General features: G+C 42.6%; 1 protein-coding gene across 2 annotated transcripts in view; it reads right to left on the bottom strand.

Moving 5' to 3' along the window:
* Napb (NSF attachment protein beta) overlaps positions 1–21,709 on the bottom strand; it is a 46,905-nt gene that overhangs the window by 13,379 nt on the left and 11,817 nt on the right. Inside the window, exons 2-7 of one of the 2 annotated variants that reach the window (XM_036185068.1) lie at positions 15,533–15,612; positions 11,216–11,332; positions 9,207–9,253; positions 8,995–9,072; positions 4,022–4,077; positions 3,788–3,872 (exon numbers count right to left, since the gene is read on the bottom strand). In XM_036185068.1, coding sequence (XP_036040961.1) covers positions 3,788–3,872; positions 4,022–4,077; positions 8,995–9,072; positions 9,207–9,253; positions 11,216–11,332; positions 15,533–15,612 — 463 coding nt within the window. Of the gene's footprint in view, positions 1–3,787; positions 3,873–4,021; positions 4,078–8,994; positions 9,073–9,206; positions 9,254–11,215; positions 11,333–15,532; positions 15,613–21,709 lie in introns of those variants that run through there. The other variant, XM_036185069.1, reaches the window with a different exon arrangement.

The raw sequence follows: 21,709 nt of genomic DNA, 5'->3' as shown, positions 1-21,709 counted from the left end.
GTGTTGCAGTTAAGAACTCTGGCTGCTCTTCCAGAGGTCTTGGGTTTGATTTGCAGCACCCACATGGTGGCTCACAACCATCTATAGTCATTGGGTTCAGGTGAACTTCCCAAGCTGGCAAGAACCAACACACATTTCCCTTTCTCTGGAAAAGGAAGTGGAGAGGACAACAGGGCATTCTGACTTGGCTTCTCTCAGACTGCCTTATGGCCAAGCATCTCCTGCTGATTTCACCTTTGTCCTCAAATGTGGTAAATGGCAGCCATGAGTGTTAGCGAGTTCTGAGTCCCTTCAGTAAACTATCAGTGTATGTTTGGAAGCCCTGAAACTTCTGATGATCAAGTAGGATTTATCCTAGAATGTATGGCTGACTTAACACACACTGTATTAATGTAATAGAGGACAAAAACTGTAAGCTTTTTTTAAACACATGCACAAAAGGATCTAACAAAATCCAACATCCTTTGATGGAACAAGTACTGAATAAAAAAGGAAGAGACAAGATCTTCCTCAAATTGATAAAAAGCATTAAGAGCACCCCCACAGCTGGCAGCCCAGTTAGTGGTGATAGACTGAAAGCTTTTCCTCTGCAATTAGGACCAAGAAAGACAAGGATGCCTGTGTTCACCACTTCTATATTAAATACTGTAATGGAGGTTCTAATCAGAGTAAGTGAACGGACAAAAAAAAAATGATGTTAAAAGACATTCAGATTGGAGAGGAAAACCTAAACATCTTGTATATAAAAGTTCTATAAAATCTACAAAATCTTTAGAGCTACTAAATGGGCACAGCAAGGTGGCAGAATAGGAAATATATAAACAAGCCAAACAACAGTCTGTACAACCTGAGGAGGAAACCAAGGCAAGCGTGTTTGCAGTAATGTTAAGAAGAACAAGATACTAAGGAACATATTTAACAACAAAACACAACTGGAAAAGCAAAAAAGATGTAAGTAAGTGGAAAACATCCTGCATGAATAATGTGATGGTTAATATGACTGCCAGCTTGGGACTAGAACAACAGCTCAGCGGTTTAGAGCACTTGCTCTTGCAGAGGACAGCTCACAACCATCTGGAACTCTAGTTCCAGAAGATCCTATGCCTTCTTCCACAGGCACCTAGTATAATACATGCATATGGTGCACATACATATAGGTGTGCAAAACATTTGTACACATAAAATAAATAAATAAATACATAAATGAATAAACAAATAAATAAAATATGATCTTCAACTTGACAGGATCCATAATTACCTAGGAGGCAAGTCCTTGGGCTTCCTGTCATAGATTACCTAAATTAGGTTAGCCTCTGAGCATGTCCATGAGAGAGATTCTAAACTAAGTGAACTGAGGTGGGTCTACCCATCCTAACCGTGCCACACATAAAGAGGAAGAAGGAAGCTGACTATCAATCAGCCTTTATCCCTCTCTGCCTGGCTGTGACTGCCATGTGACCAGCTGCCTCATATTCCTGCTGCTGTGAATTCCAACCATAAAGGACTTATACCCTTGTAAGCCAAAATATACTCCCCTTTTTGTTTTGGTTTTTCAAGACAGGGTTTTTCTGTGTAGCCCTGGCTGTTTAGGAACTCACTCTATAGACCAGGCTGGCCTGGAACAGAGAGAGAGTGGCCTGCCTTTGCCTCCCAAGTGCTACTAGCACCTGGCTAAACCTTTCTGTCTTTAAATTACTTTTGTCAGGCATTTAATCACAGCAACACAAAAACTGAGAGATATGTGTCTAGACCATAAGACTATATATTAATAAATGGCAATGTTCTCTGAGGATTAATCAATCCTATGTGTCAACCATGAGTAGATCATGTGTGCCCAGATACTGGCTAAATATCCTTCTGGATGTTTCTGAGTAAGATTAATTTTTCGGTCATCAGAGGAGAAAAGCAGATTTCCTTCCCCAACAGAGATGGGCCTCAGCCAACTTACTGATGCATGGACCAATTGCAAATCTAAGCAGAGAGGCCAGTGAGATGGCTCAGAGAGAAAAGGTGCTTACCATTACGCTGGGCAGCCTGTGAATTTCTTGGTGAGAGAACTAACTTCTGCAAGTGGTCCTTGCATTTGGCTCCCTGCCCCAATAAACAAATACGTGTAATAAAAATATACTTTTTTAAAGAAAAGGACAGCTGATCCTCCTCACTTGATAGTTCTAGAATTGAGACACTGCTCTTCTGCATTCAGAGTAGAGCTCATATGATCTATTTTCATCACAGATCTGGGCTATCTCAACATCTACCACTGAGAGTGAACCCCTAAATCTTCTCTCTTTTCTTCCTGAACTCCAATCTGTTAGCTCTATGTATTTCTCTTGACTAATATGCTCTTTGAATTGCTCTACACACCCAGTTCAAGTCCTATTAACAGTGAAGCTAGAGTCACTGCAGGATGACCCACTGATCCCAAAATTTATGTTAATTCAAGGGACCCAGAAGGAGGACAATCTTGAGAAAAAAAAAAAAAGAGTCAACTGCAGGACTGACAGTTTCTGATTTCAAACTTCCTTGTAAAGATATTATTGTCAGAACAAAGTGATACTGGCATAAAGCTAAACAGATGGATGGAGTATAGAGCCCAGAATGAAGCCCCTGTACTAGTGAGACAACTTCCGGCATGGGTCCCAGACCATTGAAAAGTGTGTTTAAGGGGGTTGGGGATTTAGCTCAGTGGTAGAGTGCTTGCCTAGCAAGCGCAAGGCCCTGGGTTCGATCCCCAGCTCAAAAAAAAAGAAGTGTATTTAACAAATGGCAAGAGTAAAGTGATGTCCATGTCCATATGTCAGAGTGAAGGTGGATCCCTGTCTAACATGCACACGAATAGCTTAACTCAGAATGGATCAAAGAACTGAACCTAAGGGCAAAAGTCTTAAGACTCCAAGAACAAATCACTGGCTAAAAAGGTTTTTCCGTACTCTATTTTCTGCACTCACACACACAAAATAAATAACTGTAAAAATTTATTTTAAAGATTAAAAAAATCTAGAACAAGGCAAATAAACAACAGAATAAAAGGGAAATCCATGCAATGGGAAAAAAATGTTTATAAGTAAGTTATTACTGACCATAAAGAACTTGTATCCTAATATCTAGGATTAAAAGAACTCCTAAATCTCAAAAATGAACAAAGGACTCAGACATTTCACCAAAGATGAGAAATGGCCAGTGAGCACAAAAGTTACATCACTCATCATGACAGAAAGAAGAGATGGCTCTTCATATTCATTAAGGATCACAGAGAGATGCTGATGAGGTGTGGAGAAGCTGAGCCCTCTGCACTGTGCTCAATAACCTAGAACTCTGTAAGAGTCTGGAAGTTTCTCAGCAAGGTAGGCTTGGGTGTACCAAGAAGCCCAACAACCTCTATTCCATCCCCAAGTATGTGGCAAAGACAACTGAGAACATGCTCCCACAGAAGTTAAGTCAAATGTTCACAGCAGTATATCCTCAATAGACCCCAAGTAGAAGCACCCCACATGCTTATCAACAGACAAACATATAAACTACAGAGTAAGTTTTCTTCAACTATGAAAAGCAATGAAAGATTGACACATGTTACAATATGAAGAACCTTGAAAACACTATGACAAATGATGAAGTCAGTCCCAAAAGAACAGAGAGCGCAGTGTATGTGAAAGGGTCAAGAATGGCAAATCAGGGAAATGGAAAGCAGGTTGTCTTTCCAAGCTTCTTATGGGATGATGGGAATGTGTTAAGCAGTAGGTAATAGTGACTGCTACAAACTTTGTCAGGGTGACAGCAGTGTGCTCACCTGCTCGTAGATCTCGATGGCTTTCTGATATTGCTCCAGCTGTGCGGCATAGGCGGCCACCTTCAGCAGACACTTGTTAGCAGAGCTGGAAGTAGGACAGTGCAGAGTAAGTGACAAAACTGAGGAGATGTGGCCTGAGGACACTTGCTCCTGGCAAAGATGCTCAGATGACAAAGATGAGGTATCCTTTACCACATATGAAAAGCCATGACTGGTACAAAGAAAAGCACATACCTGTTAGATTCTTCTCCTTTGTAATAATCAGCAGATTGTTCATAATGCGCAATAGCCTGAAAGTACATACATTTAATTTACAAACAATTCATTCATGGAATTGCATTTAAAAACCACACATGGGGGCTGGTAAGATGACTCAGTAGGTAAAAGCACTTGCTGCCAAGCCTGACAATCTGAGTTTGACTCCTGGACTCTGATGGTGGAAGGAGAAAAGGGATTCCCACCAGTTACCCGACCTCCACAAGCGTGTCATGGCACACATGTGCACACACAAAATGAATGAGTAAATGTAATAAAAAAATTTAAAACTACACGTACACTGATATTTTTCCCTATAATGAAGCTTATTCCAGTGATAAATCTTTCAGAATTTGGCCTCCTCAGCAATTACAGTAAAGCATGTGACCCTAAAGCCTCCTGGAGACAGAATGCTTGTGTTTGAGGTTGAAGATGAGATCTCTTTGCTTCCTGCATCTTCCACAATGCCTGTCGCTTGCTGTCATGCCTCCCTATCATGATGGCCTCTAACACCCTGGAACTCTAAACCAAAATAAGCTCTTTGTTCCATAAATTGCTTTTGGTCATGCTGTTTTATGTACAGCAACAGAAAAGTAACCAATAATTTCCCTCACGCATGGCAAACGGTCCAGCTTCCACTGCAGTCAGGGTGGCCCATGACTAGTTCTCTGACAGAATGTGAACAGCCAAACATCTTACTCTGTACCCTTTTCTTCATCTTTTCCACTTCCTAAAAGCTAAGACTGAATAGGGCAGAATTCTATCAACCGGCTTCCTAACTAACCCTTACCCAGCATACTCACACTCTCCAACTTACTGCAACAGCTCTGGCTGTTCCTACTACCACAAGTACCACCTGAGCAAAGGTGTTCCTCCCATTTAAAATACGTGACCCCAGGCAACAGTCAAGTGGAAAGAGAGGAAAGCTAGAAGCCCTCTGCAGGCTGTGACAGAGTATTAGTGAAATCAGAGCCCCCAACACTTTAGAAGGTAGAGCACACTACCAGAGCCCCCAAGTATGCAAAGCAGCTACAAGACCAGGATGATGTATACTACTTTAATAAGCCTGATGAGAAGCTGGTGTAGGTGACACACTCTTTTAATCCCAGTACTTGGGAGGCAGAGACAAGTGGATCGCTATGAGTCTGAGGCCATCCTGGTCTACAGAGCAAGTTCCAGAACAGCTAAAGCTATACAGAGAAATCCTGTGTTGGGGGGGAAAAAAAAAGCCTAATGAGGATGAATCTGGAAATAATTAGCGGCTTTTCAGGCAGTTATGGGGCAACAGGCCATATACACGGGTAAGGGCCTGGAAAAAGCAGCCAATGGCTTCTACAGCCCAAATGGCATCAGTATATCTGTAGGAGGCTTTAAAATGGATCAGGCAAGCATTTTCTGCAGTGGCTTAAATCCTACTTTGGGGTCTAGGAGCTGATCGAGTTCTACTGGCAAGTACTCAGTGATCCTGTAACAGCACAGCCACCATTAACATAGGAATAAGTGCTGTGTCTAGATATTGGCAGTAAAGCTTCAGTTTTGCATGACTTAAATGTTTTAAAAAGTTTATTTTGGGAGGGAGGGTCAGAGGCATGTAGAAGTCAGTGGACACTGTGGAGTCTGGGTTCTGGGGACTGGAATAGTTTCTCCGGCTTACACAAACAAGTGCTTTCCCCCCTGAGCCACCTCACTGGCCCAATTTCACAAGATTTTTATGTGCCACAAATGCTTTTGTTTCTGATGACTAAGCAGTAAAACACCTTTGTTGGCTTGCAGACGTACACAAACAAGCAATAGGTTTGCAGCCCTGTGCCTTAATTTACAAAGCTTTCCAATAAGCCCCAAGTACACAGCTAGTGGCACATGGAAGTCAGACTAAAGGTGCTGGACACAGAAATAAGAAAACAAACAGAACAAAGCAGACTTGAGAACTGCATCGGAATACCCTCTGCCTATCTGCAGAGTGGAGATTACAGCTGATGGAGCCAACACTACTGAAGTCTCTGAGTTGTGGAGCACCCCAAGAACACACACCTTGAACAATAAGAATATTTTCTTCAATAAGTCACCTCTACTCTGTTTCAGCCACATAGCCCACATACCTAATATGCTCTCCAAACAGATTTTCTTGGTGTTATTTATAATAGGAAAACAATAGAAACAACTTCACTGGTTAAACATGTGAACCACATAGAGTTAAAGGTAATGGGTAGTAGTGTCAAAATGGAAAAACATTAGGTATACTATGACCCCCTTTTAACAGACACAAAAGTCCATACAAAAAGCAGAACAATATAATCCCTTGGAATCTCAGAACTGTCACACACATGGTTGCATATCCCCCAGAAGCAAATTCTGTGAGGGAAGACCCAGGACTGCTGTTTACCACAGCATCCCTGAGCCCAGAATAATGCATACCATATGGCACGTGTTCAGTAGCCAGAAGTGAATGAATAAAAGGCCCCTACTAGATCACTGTCAATATTCCAAGTAATACAAAGGACCAAAAAGTTTCAGCAAATTTATGATTGAGGTGGGGGGAACCTTTGGGGCTGGGGTGTTGCCTAGTGGTAGAGTACATGCTTGGCCTCCATGAGGTTTCAGATTTGATGGTCTCATCCTCTTGCCCCCTGTGAATCATTCTTATTCTCTGAACTGCTTAGCATTGTTTTCCACTGTAATACAGGGATCAGGGTACCAAAAAAAAATGTCCATGTCTCCTGTAAAAAACCTGGACCACAGACAGACCCTCCTCCTAGGGAGAGGGAGGTACCCTCTTCCTAGATTTTCACTGAGAGCAATGAACAGGATTGAACTGAGAGCCATATGGAGCTGCTATCTCACACAGGAGGGTGGGCAGAAGTCCACACTTAACCATTTGGTCTAACTTAGTACTTATTAGGAAGATATCCATTATAAATTTTATTTGTTTATTTATTTTTAGACAGTGTCATTGGAACTGGCCTGGAACTTGCTATAGCAACCCAGAATGATGTTTGTGCATAGTACATGTCCTCCACAAGACCCACTCAGCTGAGTAAAAAGACAATGTCCATCCCAATTACTGAGAAAATTAAGCCCCAGTCACAGCAGATCTGTCCACTCCTATCCTTTTATTAATCCTACACCAGAGATAAACTGAGGACTCTATTTATTCCCCGCCACCCCCATCCCCATTACCCCCATGCACCCAACACACACACAAGACTAGAGCTTCCCCAGAAAAGTGACTAGGAGTTGGGCAGTGTGTGTGTGTGTGTGTGTGTGTGTGTGTGTGTGTGTGTGTGTGTATTTCCTGAGCTTGACAACCCTGAATCAGCTCTACCCAATCTCTATCATGTCAGAGAACATAGTCAAACACAGTATGTTTGCTTACTCATAAGTATTTGTTTAGAACTTACTACGTCCCGGGCCTTGGGGGCCTATAAAAAAGTAGTGGCAGAATTTGGTAGATGTGACATCAAGACCAGGAGAAGGAGACAGAAACAATAGAATTGTGAACAAGCATATGCCACAGGATAAAAGGTGACATGTGGCTGTAAAATGGGGTGGGGATGAGTAAGGAGTGTGTACTTGCGTGAGTGTCATCTGGATAAGTACTCCTGGGGTCTATAGTCTTAACTAGGGGGCCATGAGCTAGAAAAGTAATAAAGGACACAAGAACTCAGCTTGTGGATGTATGAAGAGCTGGGCAGGCAGAGGGAACAGCTTGTACCCAGGTCTCAGGGCAGGAGCTCTTCTGGAACAGGGAAGAAATAGCATAGAGACCACAATGACTAGAGCAAGGCAGACAGAGCAAAAGAACAGGATAAATTTGAGGTCCCAGAGATACAGGAGTGCGGTGGGAGGAGCAACTCAGTGGGTCATGAAGACCCAGTGCAGGTCTCTAGCTGTTCCCAAAGTGTATGTCACAAGAGGCTGGGCTGATAGGTCAGTGTCAACAGCACTGACTGTTCTCACACGGGACTGAGATTTGGTTCTCAGCACCCACAGGGAGGCTCAAACCATCTGTAACTTCAGCTCCACAGGATCCAATACTCGCTTCTGGCCTCCAAGGGAACATGTAGACAAAACACCCAAACACATAAAATGATTTTTTTTTTTTTTTTTTGAGAAAGGGTTTCTGTGTAGCCTTGGCTGTTCTAGAACTAGCTCTGTAGACCAAGGTGGCTTTAAACTCATAGGTCTGCCTGCCTCTATCCCCAGAGTTCTGAGATTAAAGGTATGCACCACTATAGCACAGCTTAAAATGAACCTTAAGAGAAAGAGAGAGAAAGACAAAGAGAAGACCATAGAGTCAGACTGGCACACCAGTATCAAGGCTCACTGTGGCTGCTTTGCTGCTTGAGAGTCTGGGATGAGGGAACTAGGGAACAGATGTGGGAGACCAGCTGGGGGCTCTGATCACATGAAACCGGAGACAGGCACTGAGAAGAGCTGAGACACAGGAGTAGTGAGCACAGTCCCCAAAAACCTCTTCACAAGCTAGATGGGGCCTAGAGAAAGGGCAAGGAAGCCTGCTGACTGGAGAATTCAGGACTAGGGGTGGCACTGGAGAAGAGAATCTGGTCTAAAACCCCCTGGCTCAGAAATGACTGTGGGACCCAAGAAGAAAAGCTGGCAAGCAGGACACAGATGAGAGCAGTGATGCTGAGTGAGGGTGCAGAGTTTGCCCTCCACTTCTCCAGTGCCTCAGAGAACGGCAACAGACAGGTGGAAAGTCTTTCGACCATTCTGACATGACTCACAGCACCAACACCAGGGAAGCTCAGGAAACCCCTGGCACTGCAGGTAAACCATCCCTTTACTCAGCCAGCTAAGCCCAGGCAGTCTCCTCCAGGACAGCTGGAATGATTCTGGACCACTCCAGTCAGCTGGGAAAGAGGAGGAGTGGATTCCTAAGAGGCCAAGCATCCACCTTCTGCACCAAGCTCATAGGCATGGTCCATGCTTACCTTCTCAATGTCCACAAGCTCAGTCTCATAGATCTCTGCAATCGTGATGTGGTGCTTGGCTGCGATTGTAAACCTTCCCTAGGAGAGAAAGCAGAGTCATGCACCTGCTTTACCTACACAAACACCAATCAGTTTGGGAACAGGAAAAAATACAACTCTAAAGCAGCTCAAGGACTCCACCCCACAGCCATTCAAGCAATGCAATGTCTTACCATGTCTGTGTAAATGTCGATGGCTGCATTTAAGCAGTTGATAGCCTCTGAAGCGTGGGCATTTAAAAAAAACAATGAAAAATTCATTCAGTGAAAGAGGGTTCAGCTGAGCCTGTTTCCTGGCGGCTACTGATGGTAAGGAGGTAAATTTTAGGTAGCGGGTGGGCAGGCTGGTTAGTGGGAGCAGACACAATCATGCACAGTCCAGATTCATTAGCGTGGCTTTGTTCCTAGCAGCTGCACTGGTATTTAAAGCAGTGTAGCTGCAGTAGTAACTGGTTCAGTAATTCTTGGGGGGCGGGGGCGGTCCATCAAAGTGGCAGATTCTATTACAAAGGAAACAAGACCACAGGGATTGCCACCTCCACTGGTAAATCACACCTGTTACTATACAAGGCAAATCCAGTTTTCATGAATATCATGTGTGTTTATATTCATTTTGGCAAATATCACTTCTTCACAAGGAAGACCATTTCAGCAGTCTCCACTCTTCATGCAGCCAACATCAAAAGAACTTTGTAATGCTTGTTGAGCTCTTAAGCCAAATATGTAAATGTGTATACTGCTCAAAGATGCTAATTTTTGGAACACTGAAAGTTACATAGAAGTGACAGTGGTATACTATCCATGAACGAAGGAGAACTTCACAGTGACAATGCTAATAAGTTACATAGAAGTGACAGTGGTATACTATCCATGAAAGGCAGGATAACTTTACAGTGGCAATGCTAATAAGTTATATTCGTTTCTTAAGACACTGAGCGAGGAAATGTCCTCACAGAACAGTGTAGCTGTCAGCACCAAGTTTGCCTTCAGTTTGAAAGGGAGCAAGGAAGCCAAGCTTGACCAGAGAAACAGAAAAGTGACTAGAACAACAAAAATGAAAAGCCACTTCTCCCTAAAGTGTCTTTAAAAAGTACACTCACTGCTACACCTTACAAATTACAGGAAAACAGAGAGAGCGCCTATCCGTAACGCCACTCAAGCCTGGCATTCCCACTTAAGCACTTCCCAGTGTTTTGGATGTGTTTCTACACGCACAAGGATTTTTTCAGAAACCGTGGACACACAACACTTGGTTCCTTAATTTAGTTAGCATGTGACCACTTACCAGGTCAACCAACATTCTATGAAACCAAGCACTTTGGTTTCTTTGAGGTAAGGTCTCATATCCCAGACTAGTGTGCAACTCCCAAATCTCCAGCCTCAGTCTCCCAAGTGCTGGGATCATAGGTGTGTGTCACCACAACCAGCCCCAAACCAGGGGCTTGGATGCCTGTGTGATATCCTACAATATGGTGTCATTCTGCTCATACCCACTCTGCTCATACCCGCTGTGCCCAGTCTTTCACTGTTGGAAATAAAAACATGGCTAATCTTTACACAAAAATCTTGATGACATTTTTCTCTGGAATATATTCCGAGAAGTTTAGATAAAAGAAGACTTAAAGATAATCATGTACATGTATGGGATTTTAATACCTTAGTTTAATCCTTCTCCAAAAAGAAGTAACATTTGCAAGAATTTTAATAATTTAATGTCCAATATTCTTTCCAAAAAAAGAAAAAAAACTTTGAGAAGCAATTAGAAAAACAATGACAAATACTGTGTGGTTGACACCTTTTTAACCACTGGACACTACATTCTTTCACTAAGTGAAATACATTTAGGAGGATGGGAACACCAGGATTTCCTTCTTAGTTCAAGAACATATTTCATAAAGATGAGATGAGGTGCCTGTAATCCCAGCACATGAGAGGCAGAGGCAGGAGAGTGCAGAGCTTCAAGTTTGAGGCCAGCTTTAGCTACATGATGAAAAACTGTCCCAAATGTCCCTTAACTCCTCCAATCAATGTCTTTATAATTACAGTAGACATTATGAAAATGACCAAAATTTCTTTATCCCATAATGCAAGAATTTTATTACCAGGACTCAACACGACACACCAACTTCAACACCATAGGAAATGCTGCTGGCCAGTGACACAGAGCCACCAGGTGGCCTTACCTTGAGGGTCTGCTTTCTTGTAAGCATTTCCAGCATCGACAAAGCTCGTAGCAGAGTCATGTTTGCTCTGAAGCTGCATGTGGAGCTTGGCAGCTTGACAAAATGCATTTCCTGCAGCTGAAGAAGATGCCACAGTTAAATAGTGAGGAGCAGCCTTCCCAAAGAAGATTCCAGGGACCACAGGAAAAGGTACAGGTTTCTAAAAAAGAAGGCCTGCAGCAGCCAGAGACCACATTCATCAAGACAAGTGCACCTGGGTGTTGGTCACTTTTCCCTGGTAGTTCCACAGGCTCTGCTAGGCATCCTGGACACCAAGCCGCCTGTCTCTGGCCCACCCCTCAATGACTGACAGCCAACATCTGGGCTCTTGAGCTCTATCCCATAGCATAAGACTATCCCAACAAGGGGTAGTCAGCCTCACACAGTTAAAGACCAAGCACTGAAGCCTATTCATCTACTCATTTCTCAATCCCAGTGCCCATGTCACTCAGGTGTCACTGTTGAATCTGCTCCACTAAGAAAATCATGACTTAGAATGGCGCTAAAACCATATGCAATAGTTCTCAACCTTCTTAATGCTGCGAACCTTTAATACAGTTCTTCTTCATGCTGTGGTGACCCCTAAAATTATTTTCATTGCTAATTCATAATTGTAATTTTGCTACTGTTATGGATTGTAAAGTAAACATCTGTGTTTCTGATAGTCTTAGGTGACCCATGTGAAAAGGTCATTTGACCTCCAAGGAGTTGTGACTCACAGGTTGAGAAACACTGATTTAAAGTTTAAAATCCTTGGGGGAAGATGTGATATGGTTTGGCTAAGACAGGATCTTGCCTTCCCTGAAGGTCCACTCACAATCCTCTTCTGCCTCAGCCTCCCAAGTGTCAGGACTATGGACAGGCATGTGCTACCATGCCCAGGCTCATAGCCTGAATGCTTGCTCTCCAGCAGGTGGGGCTATTTTGGTTAGTTCTAGAAGCTTCAAGAGGTGTGCCTAAGCAAAAAACATGATCACTGAGGGCTGGGGCTTGTCAGGGCCACCTTAGTTTCTTTGCTCTCACTTCCGGTCCACAAAAAGGCAAAGAAGCCCCTCTACCCCCCCCCCCACCACACTCTCCATGACATTCTACCCAACAAGCACAGACTGAGCCCCTGAACCCGTGAGCTAAGTGAGCCTCCCCCGCTTCAAGCTCTTCTGGGTATTCTGCTCACAGCTAGAGGCCGTACCAACAATCCCAAAGCAGTGCACCCTGCTCAGTAACCACTTGCTTGAAATTTCCCTGTAAGAAACAAAACATCTAACTCTGTGAAAGCTGTCTCTCTTGTCCCAAACACCCTCTCCACAGGTATTAACCTAATTCCCATGTGGACCTCTGATCATCATCAAGGAAAGGAAGCCACACAAACCCTGTAGTCTGCTCCAGCTCAATTCTTGTTCTGTGCCTCTGTTTCTGACCCAAGGGTACACATGAAATTTAGGAAACATTTACTACCTAGCACGACATGGGTACTGCTGTGGTCTGAATGTTGTTGCCCCCCACTCTTCCTATTTTGGAATCCAATACCCATTGTGATAGTATTACCCATTAGGACCTTTAAGGAAGTTGTTAATCCATGAGTATTTCACATATGAGTGGAATTAGTACCACTATAGAAGATATTGAAAGGAGCAAGTAGCCTTGTGGGATGAAGCAAGAAGATGGCATCTTGGAAGCAGAGAGAAGTCTTCAGCAGATGCTGAATCTGCTGGCACTTTGATCTTGGATCTTGGACTCTTCTGCTTCCCAAGTTGGCAGCAATATATTTCTGTATTTTATAAATTACTCAGATGAAGGTATTTTGTTCCAGCAACAGAAAAGGACTAGGGAGCCACTGACCAATGAGAACTAGCCTGAGAGCTAGAGCTGGATCAGAATAATCCCTGCTGGCAACTGGAGAGCCACATAAGAGGTAAAAGACTGAGAAGCGCCAAGGCCAAGCTAGCTGCAGGAATAAGCCAACTGATCGGGAGCTTTGACGGGCTCTGCCTTGGAAGAATGTAGTGACCTGGACATGAAGTTTTGGGAGGACCTGGCTCCAGAAGCACTGTGAGGCCACTTTCATTACTACAGACAAATCTTTCCTCAGCACATCCCTGTACTCTAGCACATTTCTCACTTTACTGCCCCCACCAGTGACAGATTGGTTACTGTCCCAGAACCAATCATGGCCTATCCTTTTCCTGCTGGGGGTACAGCACAAGCGCTGACTCCTTCGGACTATCTCAATCTCCAAGATAATAGTTGGTGCTTTCATCTTGTTTTACCTTTTCATTCCACCACTTTATTACTCGGAACACATATTCTGCCCGCTGCTAACAAGGGCAAGCCTCTCTCGATCTGGAAGTGTCTTTACAGAAGAATGGCATCTGAGAAGTTACCCAACTTGTCAGGCTTAGTTTGAATAGTGGCAGAAAAGCACTAGCTTAACCATTATAAAAGAACTTTTAAAATTATAAGAGACAAAATGGTATCATGATCACCACTGGTGCATCACTGCTTTAATTTCAGGGTCTCGTGTTTATTTATTCAATTACCAAGTAAATATACTGACTATCTACCACATCAGAGACACAATGTAGACCCTGGAGATGCAGTCATAATGGAAACACATAAACACTCTGACTTTCAAAAGAACATGCTAGTGAGGGCCACGATGTGATGAATACATGTCACCATGTAACGTCCATGTTTTTTGCTAGGTGGTAATGTGGGTAGTCAGGAAGGATAGTGAGTTTCCAGGAAGTAGATTATTGCTTATAAGGGGTAGTCAAAGGAGAGCTGGCTGAGAAGGTAACATTTGAAGGTGGACCTGTCTGAAGAAAGCAACCAACGAGGGCAGACTATGCAGACGGAGGTAGCAGCACATGCCAAGGCTCTGGGGTAGGAGCCAGATGCATGAGCAGATGAGATCAGAAAAAGGAGGAAGACAGTCCTGGAAGGTCAGTGTACAGACCCAATACATGACATGACTTACTTAGTCTCAGTAAGACTGACTGGGAGCTAAGCATGGTGGCACATGCATGCCTACTATCCTAGCACCTGGGAGATGGGGCAGGAAGACGGCTCCAAGTACAAGACCTATCTGGGCTTATAATGAGTTCCAGGACAGCTCAGGGTCCATAGTAAGTTTCACTGTCTCAAAACAAAACTGAGAAAGGGCAGAACTCAGGGACATTGGGGACACTACTCTGGCAACAGACAGAGGCAGGGTACATGAAGGCCTCCACAGGTACACAGAGGACAAGGGCCTCTCCAAGTGAATTTCCTAGGATCTGACCTTCATAGGTAAGCATTCCTGGGTAAGATCCCCTTTCACCTGGGATTACAGAACTTGAATAGAAAAGATGGACTGCTAGGACGATTCTGTTTGTCTTCCATTTGCTCTTCAGTAAAATACAACGTGGGCCTAAGTGCTTTTGAAACCCTTCCATCTCCCTTTTAACTAAAGCTCTACTGCAAACTAAGCCGATAAAGGAACTTCAGAGCCAGATGCAACCGTTCAGATCCACCCAGCTCAAAAGCATCTTCTCCTCTGAATCTAAAGTTCACAAGGACACATCACCTTAAAGGCAATGGGAAACATCAGCTAGTAAAAGGCAGGAGCCATTTTGCACATTACCACAGCTGTTTGCTAAGCAGGAGACTGTATTCTCTTTGGCCCAAGGCTGCCTCTACATTCACTTGCATAAGGATCCCATCACCATCTGAGCTACATAAGTCTCTTTCTCTAAGGGAGAAAGAGGTATTTTCTCTCCAATTAGTGTTAGCAAGGGCAATCCCCTCAGACAAGCAGAAGAATCTTAGTGTGAGGACTTACCTTAAAGAACGTGTTAGCTAACTGGGCTTATGTAAAGACCTCCCGCTGTCACTCAGTTCTCAGCGAATTCACAGTAGAGAATTGCTTTGAAATTCTCAACTCATGCTAAGGCATCTCTATCATCCATCTTGTTAGTTCTCAATGAGTTTTCCTATAATTATGACACTGTATTTACTGGAATACAATTCTAAGAAGCACACCTACCTTTCCTAGTCTATGAAATTCAGATTTCACAAGCCTACTGTACTGGTTGGTGGCTTGCAGGAACTGAAGCAGACATTGTCCCAGTGCTTAACCTTGAAACCAGGTTAGTTACCTGAGACGGCGATCCTCTCAGCACCAATGCCTGCCTTTGGGACCAACAGTCTTACTCTTTAAAGGAAATACACAGTCCAGCCTCCCTACAAAACTATTTTTTAAAGTGTTTGCCTGAGAAGTAGACAAAATGTTGTACATACCACTCCAATTCTTGGCCATCTTGAACATATTTGCAGCTCTGGTATACATTTCACATGCCTCTTCTATCCTCGTGTTTCCTCTAAGAGAAATTTAAATACAAGGTTACACTTGTTAATAACCATCCATATCTCTCCTCCCTCCTGAAACAATAAGGACATTATTTTATTATTTATCATATAATTATTATTATATTACTATAACCCCAAAACACTCAATGAGCTCTTCTGTGCATGAGACAAACTACAGAATCTTAACAGCTAAATACTGTCCCTGACCCCAAATTCCAGATGAGGAGGCTGAGAAAGGCTAAAGTTACTGCTCTGGGACACATACTCAATGCCATAAAAATGACACCTAGACAAAGACCTGGTGAATCCAGAGTCTACAATGTTAACTAGAGTGTTCTATGTATAACAAATGCAAGTTTTGGGCTCAGTGGTTAAAAACACTTGTTCTTGCAGAGGACCCGTGTTTGGTTTCTATCACTTAAATGGAGGCTCACAACCATCTGTAACTCTAGTTCCAGGAGAATCTGATACCTACTTCTGACCTATGTGGGCAGCAGGCATGCTCATGGTAGGCATACATATATGTTGGCAAAGCACTCATACACAGAAAAATAAATATATCTTGCCAGTGGCCATGTCAGAGGAGCACCAGGTAGTAATTGAAGTTCAGGTGTCAGCCCACCAGGAGGCAACTTCCTGATGGGTGACTCTCAGACAGGCAAGGCCCTGACCACAGACTCCAGAATGTCTTTTGCTTCTGCTGTGCCTTCACATGTTTGCCGCTGCTGTCTTTCTCTGGTATCTGGCATGGTGTGAATGGATGTGGGGAGATCCCCACTGACTGTAATGTAGTGTGTTTATCTCATGGAAACATGCCATTCACCTGGGCATTTTCATCTGTGGATTATTATGAAGATTATTTTTTCCTAAGCTATACTGTCTAATTGATAATAACAATGTTAGTTTAAATTGAGTTTTGATGATAAAAATTAAAACTAGTTAGTGTCACACAGTTAGAACACATGAGTTTCTACTGAGGAGTCACGTAGACTGTGGCTTAGGTTAATGATTAAGGAAAACAATTGAGTCCCAGTAGCCCAGCTAGTTTAAATTCTTCTAATCTTAATGTGAGAAGATATACTCACAGGTTTTGGAGTGTATCATTAGCTGAAACAAAGCCTCAAAATGACTTCAGGTTAGATCAGATGTTTTGATAATAGCCTTGAGATGAAAAACCACAGGAAATAATCTAAAGTTTACAAGGACACATCGCTGAGTTATAAATTCATGAGGTTAGGGTCAAAAATACACATCAGGCCCAATTGTTGCTAGCTGACATACTTTCCTTGCTAGGTTTGGTTGGTGATCAAAGGTGATGATTAATTCTTTGTGCCCATTTTTGCCCTCAATCTTCTGATATAAGAAACTATTGATGAGTGGGTATGCACCCCAAGATTTAAAGTAAAGCAGACTGATTGTTTCTCATGTATAAAAGTTTAGGTTTATGATTCCTTATAAGACTACCTTTCAAGATAAGTAATAAAGCAATTGGTCCTTTCTTTGTAACTGCAAAATGCAGCCTGCCAGTAAAAGAATACTTTGCTTGCTTACACTGTTAGTCTATAACAAGCTGCTTGGGTATGAATGTACATGGGTTCTTGGGATAATTTGTTTTTCACCTGTCATACTTAAAATGTTTAATCATGTAAAGGATAAAAAACTTGTTTTTTTTTTTTTTTTTTACTGTTTGTTTTGTATTCATTGTAATCATTCACTTGAAAACCAGAATGTAACTACATAGTAATTCCTATATTGCCTGAAATATTTTGTTGGGGCATGTAAGCTGTAGAAAAAAAAAAAAAAAAAAAAAAAAAACCACAGTAGAAAGAACACAGAAGAATAGAGAATAAAGAAGGAAACCATCAAGAGAGAGTGTGAGTGTCTTTTTCCCTAACCCCCTCAGACAGAAAAGTCTAGTATGTGCTGACTCTGAGGATTTCCCTTTGAGCCTTGTGCTGTTGGGGGTTGGCCCCCCTAGGAAGCAATAATATCTAAAAAGTTTTTTTTTTTTTTTTAGAAATGCAAGTTTTCTATCAGGCTAGGTAAATAGACTTCTTTATATTAGAAGTGTATTTCTCAAAGAAGATTACATTTTGAAGGAAGATACCATATCTTGCCATCTTTAACAGTTTAGCATAAACCTAAAAGCCAGATGTGGTAGCCCAGGCCTGTAACCCCCATATTGGAGCAGCAAAGTCAAGAGGATGGTGAGTTCCAGGCCGGTTTGAGTTCAATGGTAAGACCTTGTCTGAAAAGCAACCACCCAACCCCCAGAAAAGTCTGTCAGCTTTGGTAGGGGTCAGCCTGTCTCCAAAGTGGAAGAACCTCAGAGTCCTATTCTCACCAACTACAGAAAAGCATTGTGTCAACATCTTGAGAGGAGATCACTCCACAAGCAGCAAGAATACATGTAGTTCTATAAAGTTCTTCATTGGGCAGCTAATTCCTACTGATGGATAGCTTAATTTTTATTTTTAATCACAAAAATTATTTTATATAATAATTTATTTGTAATAATAATGTAAAAATTATTTTGTGAGTGTTTTGTTGGAATGTATCTCAGAAATGGCATCAGAGCTCCTTGAATCTGGAGTTACAGATGGTTATGAGCCACCATGTGGACTTGAACCCAGGTCCTCTGAAAGAGCAGCCAGTGCTCTTAACCACTGAGCCATCTCTCCACCCTCTAGGGGATAGCTTTATACACTCAGCAATTTCTTCATACACAAAGCCAAAATAGTCTTTGGTGATTCACCTATAGTTCTGAATTCAACTCTGCTTCTAATTAGCTCAGGCCCTTCCAAACAAGACATTTGTCTACTTTGTCTGTGTACACTGCAAAAGTAAAATCTCAGAGGAAGACCAAAGCCCAAGAGACTCTGACTGTGTGGCACATACGATGAGGACTTCAGAATGTGGAAACACAGACTTGGGTACATCACGATAAGTACAGATAAAGAACTAGTACAGATAAAGCAAGGGCTTGTAAGGTAGGATCTCTCTCCTTTGCTCCATTGCCAAGCAAGTATGCAACATTCTTTCCCTACAAACAAACAGACTTCCACCATGTGAGGACAAGAAAGGATAACACCAAATACCAGCACCTTGACTTTCCAGGTCTACTCTCCAGAACTGGGAAATACACCTGTGTTCTTCCTTTAAACTATTCTGTCTCCGGTATTCTGATGTCACAAGCCAGACTTAAGACATCAAAGCCAAGAGTGTTGGGGAGAAAGAAGCAGGAAGGAGTGTCACAGGCAACTTCATTTGGGGTGGTTACTGTCATGGTTGCACAGCTCCACTAAGCAACGATTTTTAAAACTCAGCAAACACTTCCGACAGGTAAACTATCTGCCAGTTTATATCTCAATAAACTGCTACACCTGCCTGCCAAATAAAATAACCTGGGGCCATGTCACACAAGGAATGACAGGATGCCATCAAGCCATTCCAAAACCAAAGAGCCAAAACAAGCAAGGTTTTCAACCTCAACCTTCAGGTCCCTTTTCTCCACTTCAAATCTACATTAATTTCTCTAAAGATTTACTTTCTTTATGTATATGAGTGTTTTGCCTGCATTTATGAACGTGCACCATTTGTGTGCCTGGTGCCTATAAAAGTTAGAAGAGGGTGTCATATCCCCTAAACTGGAATTATGGAAGATTATAAACTGCCATGTAGGTGCTGGGAACTGAACCCAGATTGGAAGAACAGCCAGTACTCTTAAACTCTGAGCCATCTCTCCAACCCATCCACATTTCTTTTTTTGTTTTTTGGTTTTTTTTTTTTAAAGGCAATGAACTAATAGGCTTCCCTAGTGGAAAATTCCTCATGAGAAGTTTCTCACTGTTAGTCACAGCTTCACAGAGTTAACACAAGCTAGCCTTTTCCCATGTCTTGTTTTTCTGTCAAGTACCAGGAATCTTTAACTGTAATTACAGTGTAGTGCAGTCATTCTTATTAAGTTTCTAAATAAAACTAGCTTAATTAAAATGTACCTTATCTTACTTTCAAGTAGAAATGCAAACAACAAAACTCTCGTGCTGTGCTAAGTTCACACCAGATATTGCCACAGCATGTCTTTTTTTTTTTTTTTTTAATCATTATATATCATTATAATTATGGGAGGACCCTACCTTCATCTCACAAAAGAGACATTGGCATCTGGAGTCCAGTGGCTCACCTTGGCCACTCAGAAAAGGCTAGCAATGCAGCTGAGTCTTGACTTCAAATTTAGAGGTCTTTGTGAAAAGGCTGAATGAGCCAGCTGGATTAGATCAAGAGATACTTACCTGTCCTGAACAGAATTACCACAAGCATTCTCAATGCTAGAGAAAGGGGCTGGAGTGATGACTTAGTGGTTAAGAACACATACTGCTCTTGCAGAAGACCTGAATTTGGTTCCTAGTACCCACACTAGGTGGCTCATAACAGCCTGTAACTCTAGATCCAGATCCCATGCCTCTGACCTTAAAAGGCACCTGCCCTCATATGCACATCCTCATACACAGATACATAGAAGTACACATAAAAATCAATCTTAAAGAAAACTAAAGAAAGCCAGGCATGGTAGCATATGCCTATAACGCCAAAATTTGGAAGGTAGAGGCATAATGATCAGGAATTTAAGGTCATCCTCAGCGAGTTTGAGGCCAGTCTGTCCTACATAAGAACCTGTCTCAAAACAAATAACACAAACAAATAAACAACAACAACAACAAAAAACCTAAGGAAGACTCATTATAAAAGAAGAGAATACAGTCTGGGGATGTGGCTTAGCTGTAGAATGCTTGCCTAGCATGCACAAAGCCCTGGGTTTGATCCTCACCCAATCCATATAAACTGTACATGATGGCCCCTACCTGTAATATTAGCACTTGTAAAGGCAGGAGGATCAGAAGTTCAAGGTCATCCACCATACAATGAGTCAGGCCAGCCCTGGGAACGTGGGACTCTGTCTCCAAAGGGGTGGGGGTAGGGTCCTTTAGGAAGCCACATAAAAACAAAAGGTAGGCTGCTGATAGGGTAAAGATTCCTGCCACACAAGCCTAGCAACCTAAGTTCAAGCTCCAATCCATGTAAAGATGGAAGGAAAGTACAGACTCCACAAATAACTGTAAACATTTTGGAAAATGTCTTTCTCGGAAAAGTACCTCAATTACTTACTTCATGTACATGAACATTAAATATTACAGGTTTTAAAAACCACTACTCAGAATTTACAAATAATTCAACTGATGGCTACCCTGAGCTCCATAGGTAGAACAGTCTTGGAAACAACAGATTCTGAAGAGAATCTCTGCTATGAAGTAACATTATGTCAGGCAGAACACAGCACCAAGTGCCATGAAGGAAGCTGAACTGAGCTAAAGGCAGTGTCTTTGGGTATTAGAGGTTTCTGACCTTGAACAAGGAAATACTTTCTCCACCAGGAAAGGAAACGCGAGCAGGCACAAGCCCTGCCTCCACCTGGAGGCCCCAGCCTGATACCCATTCATTTCAGAGGCAGAAGCTTCTTGGTCATTTACTGAGCAAACCGCTGCTGAGGTAGGTCAGTATGTGCCACATGACACTAAGGAGGGAGGTCAAGTGCTCACAAAACCTCCTGCTTTGGGAATGAAGACGCCTGAGACAGCACATCCAGCCCCAGCTTGTTCCACTGTGCTACAGCCCCAAGGCAGCCCACCAAGGGTCAGTGAACGGCAAAGCTGTCGAAACCCAATTAATCCTCAAATCCTCCAAAGTCCCATGTTCCCCCACCCTGAAGAATCACTGTTTGGAGCACAGAGCCACACTGGCAGCTATAATACATACTATTTTAAAACTGTGGGTGGGAGGAGGGAGGCATCCAAGTAGACTTGTGGGAATTCATGGCACACACACATCATAAAATGTACCCAAAGGAAAAGGTGACAACTGCCGAGGCAGAAATGAAGCCGGCTCTAAAATCACAAGACATTCGAGTGGAAACATCTCAAATAATGACAGTTACAGCACTGTACCAGTGTGCAGGCACAACCAGAGAGAATTCAGGTTTATAATGAGGATACCCTGAGGGCTAGCCAACCACAGCAAACTACAAAGACAAGGACCACTGTGCTAATTCCT

The sequence above is a fragment of the Onychomys torridus genome, chromosome 4 (assembly GCF_903995425.1).
Source record: "Onychomys torridus chromosome 4, mOncTor1.1, whole genome shotgun sequence".
NCBI classification, from domain to species: domain Eukaryota; kingdom Metazoa; phylum Chordata; class Mammalia; order Rodentia; family Cricetidae; genus Onychomys; species Onychomys torridus.
This window is presented reverse-complemented; position numbering and strand designations above follow the sequence as displayed.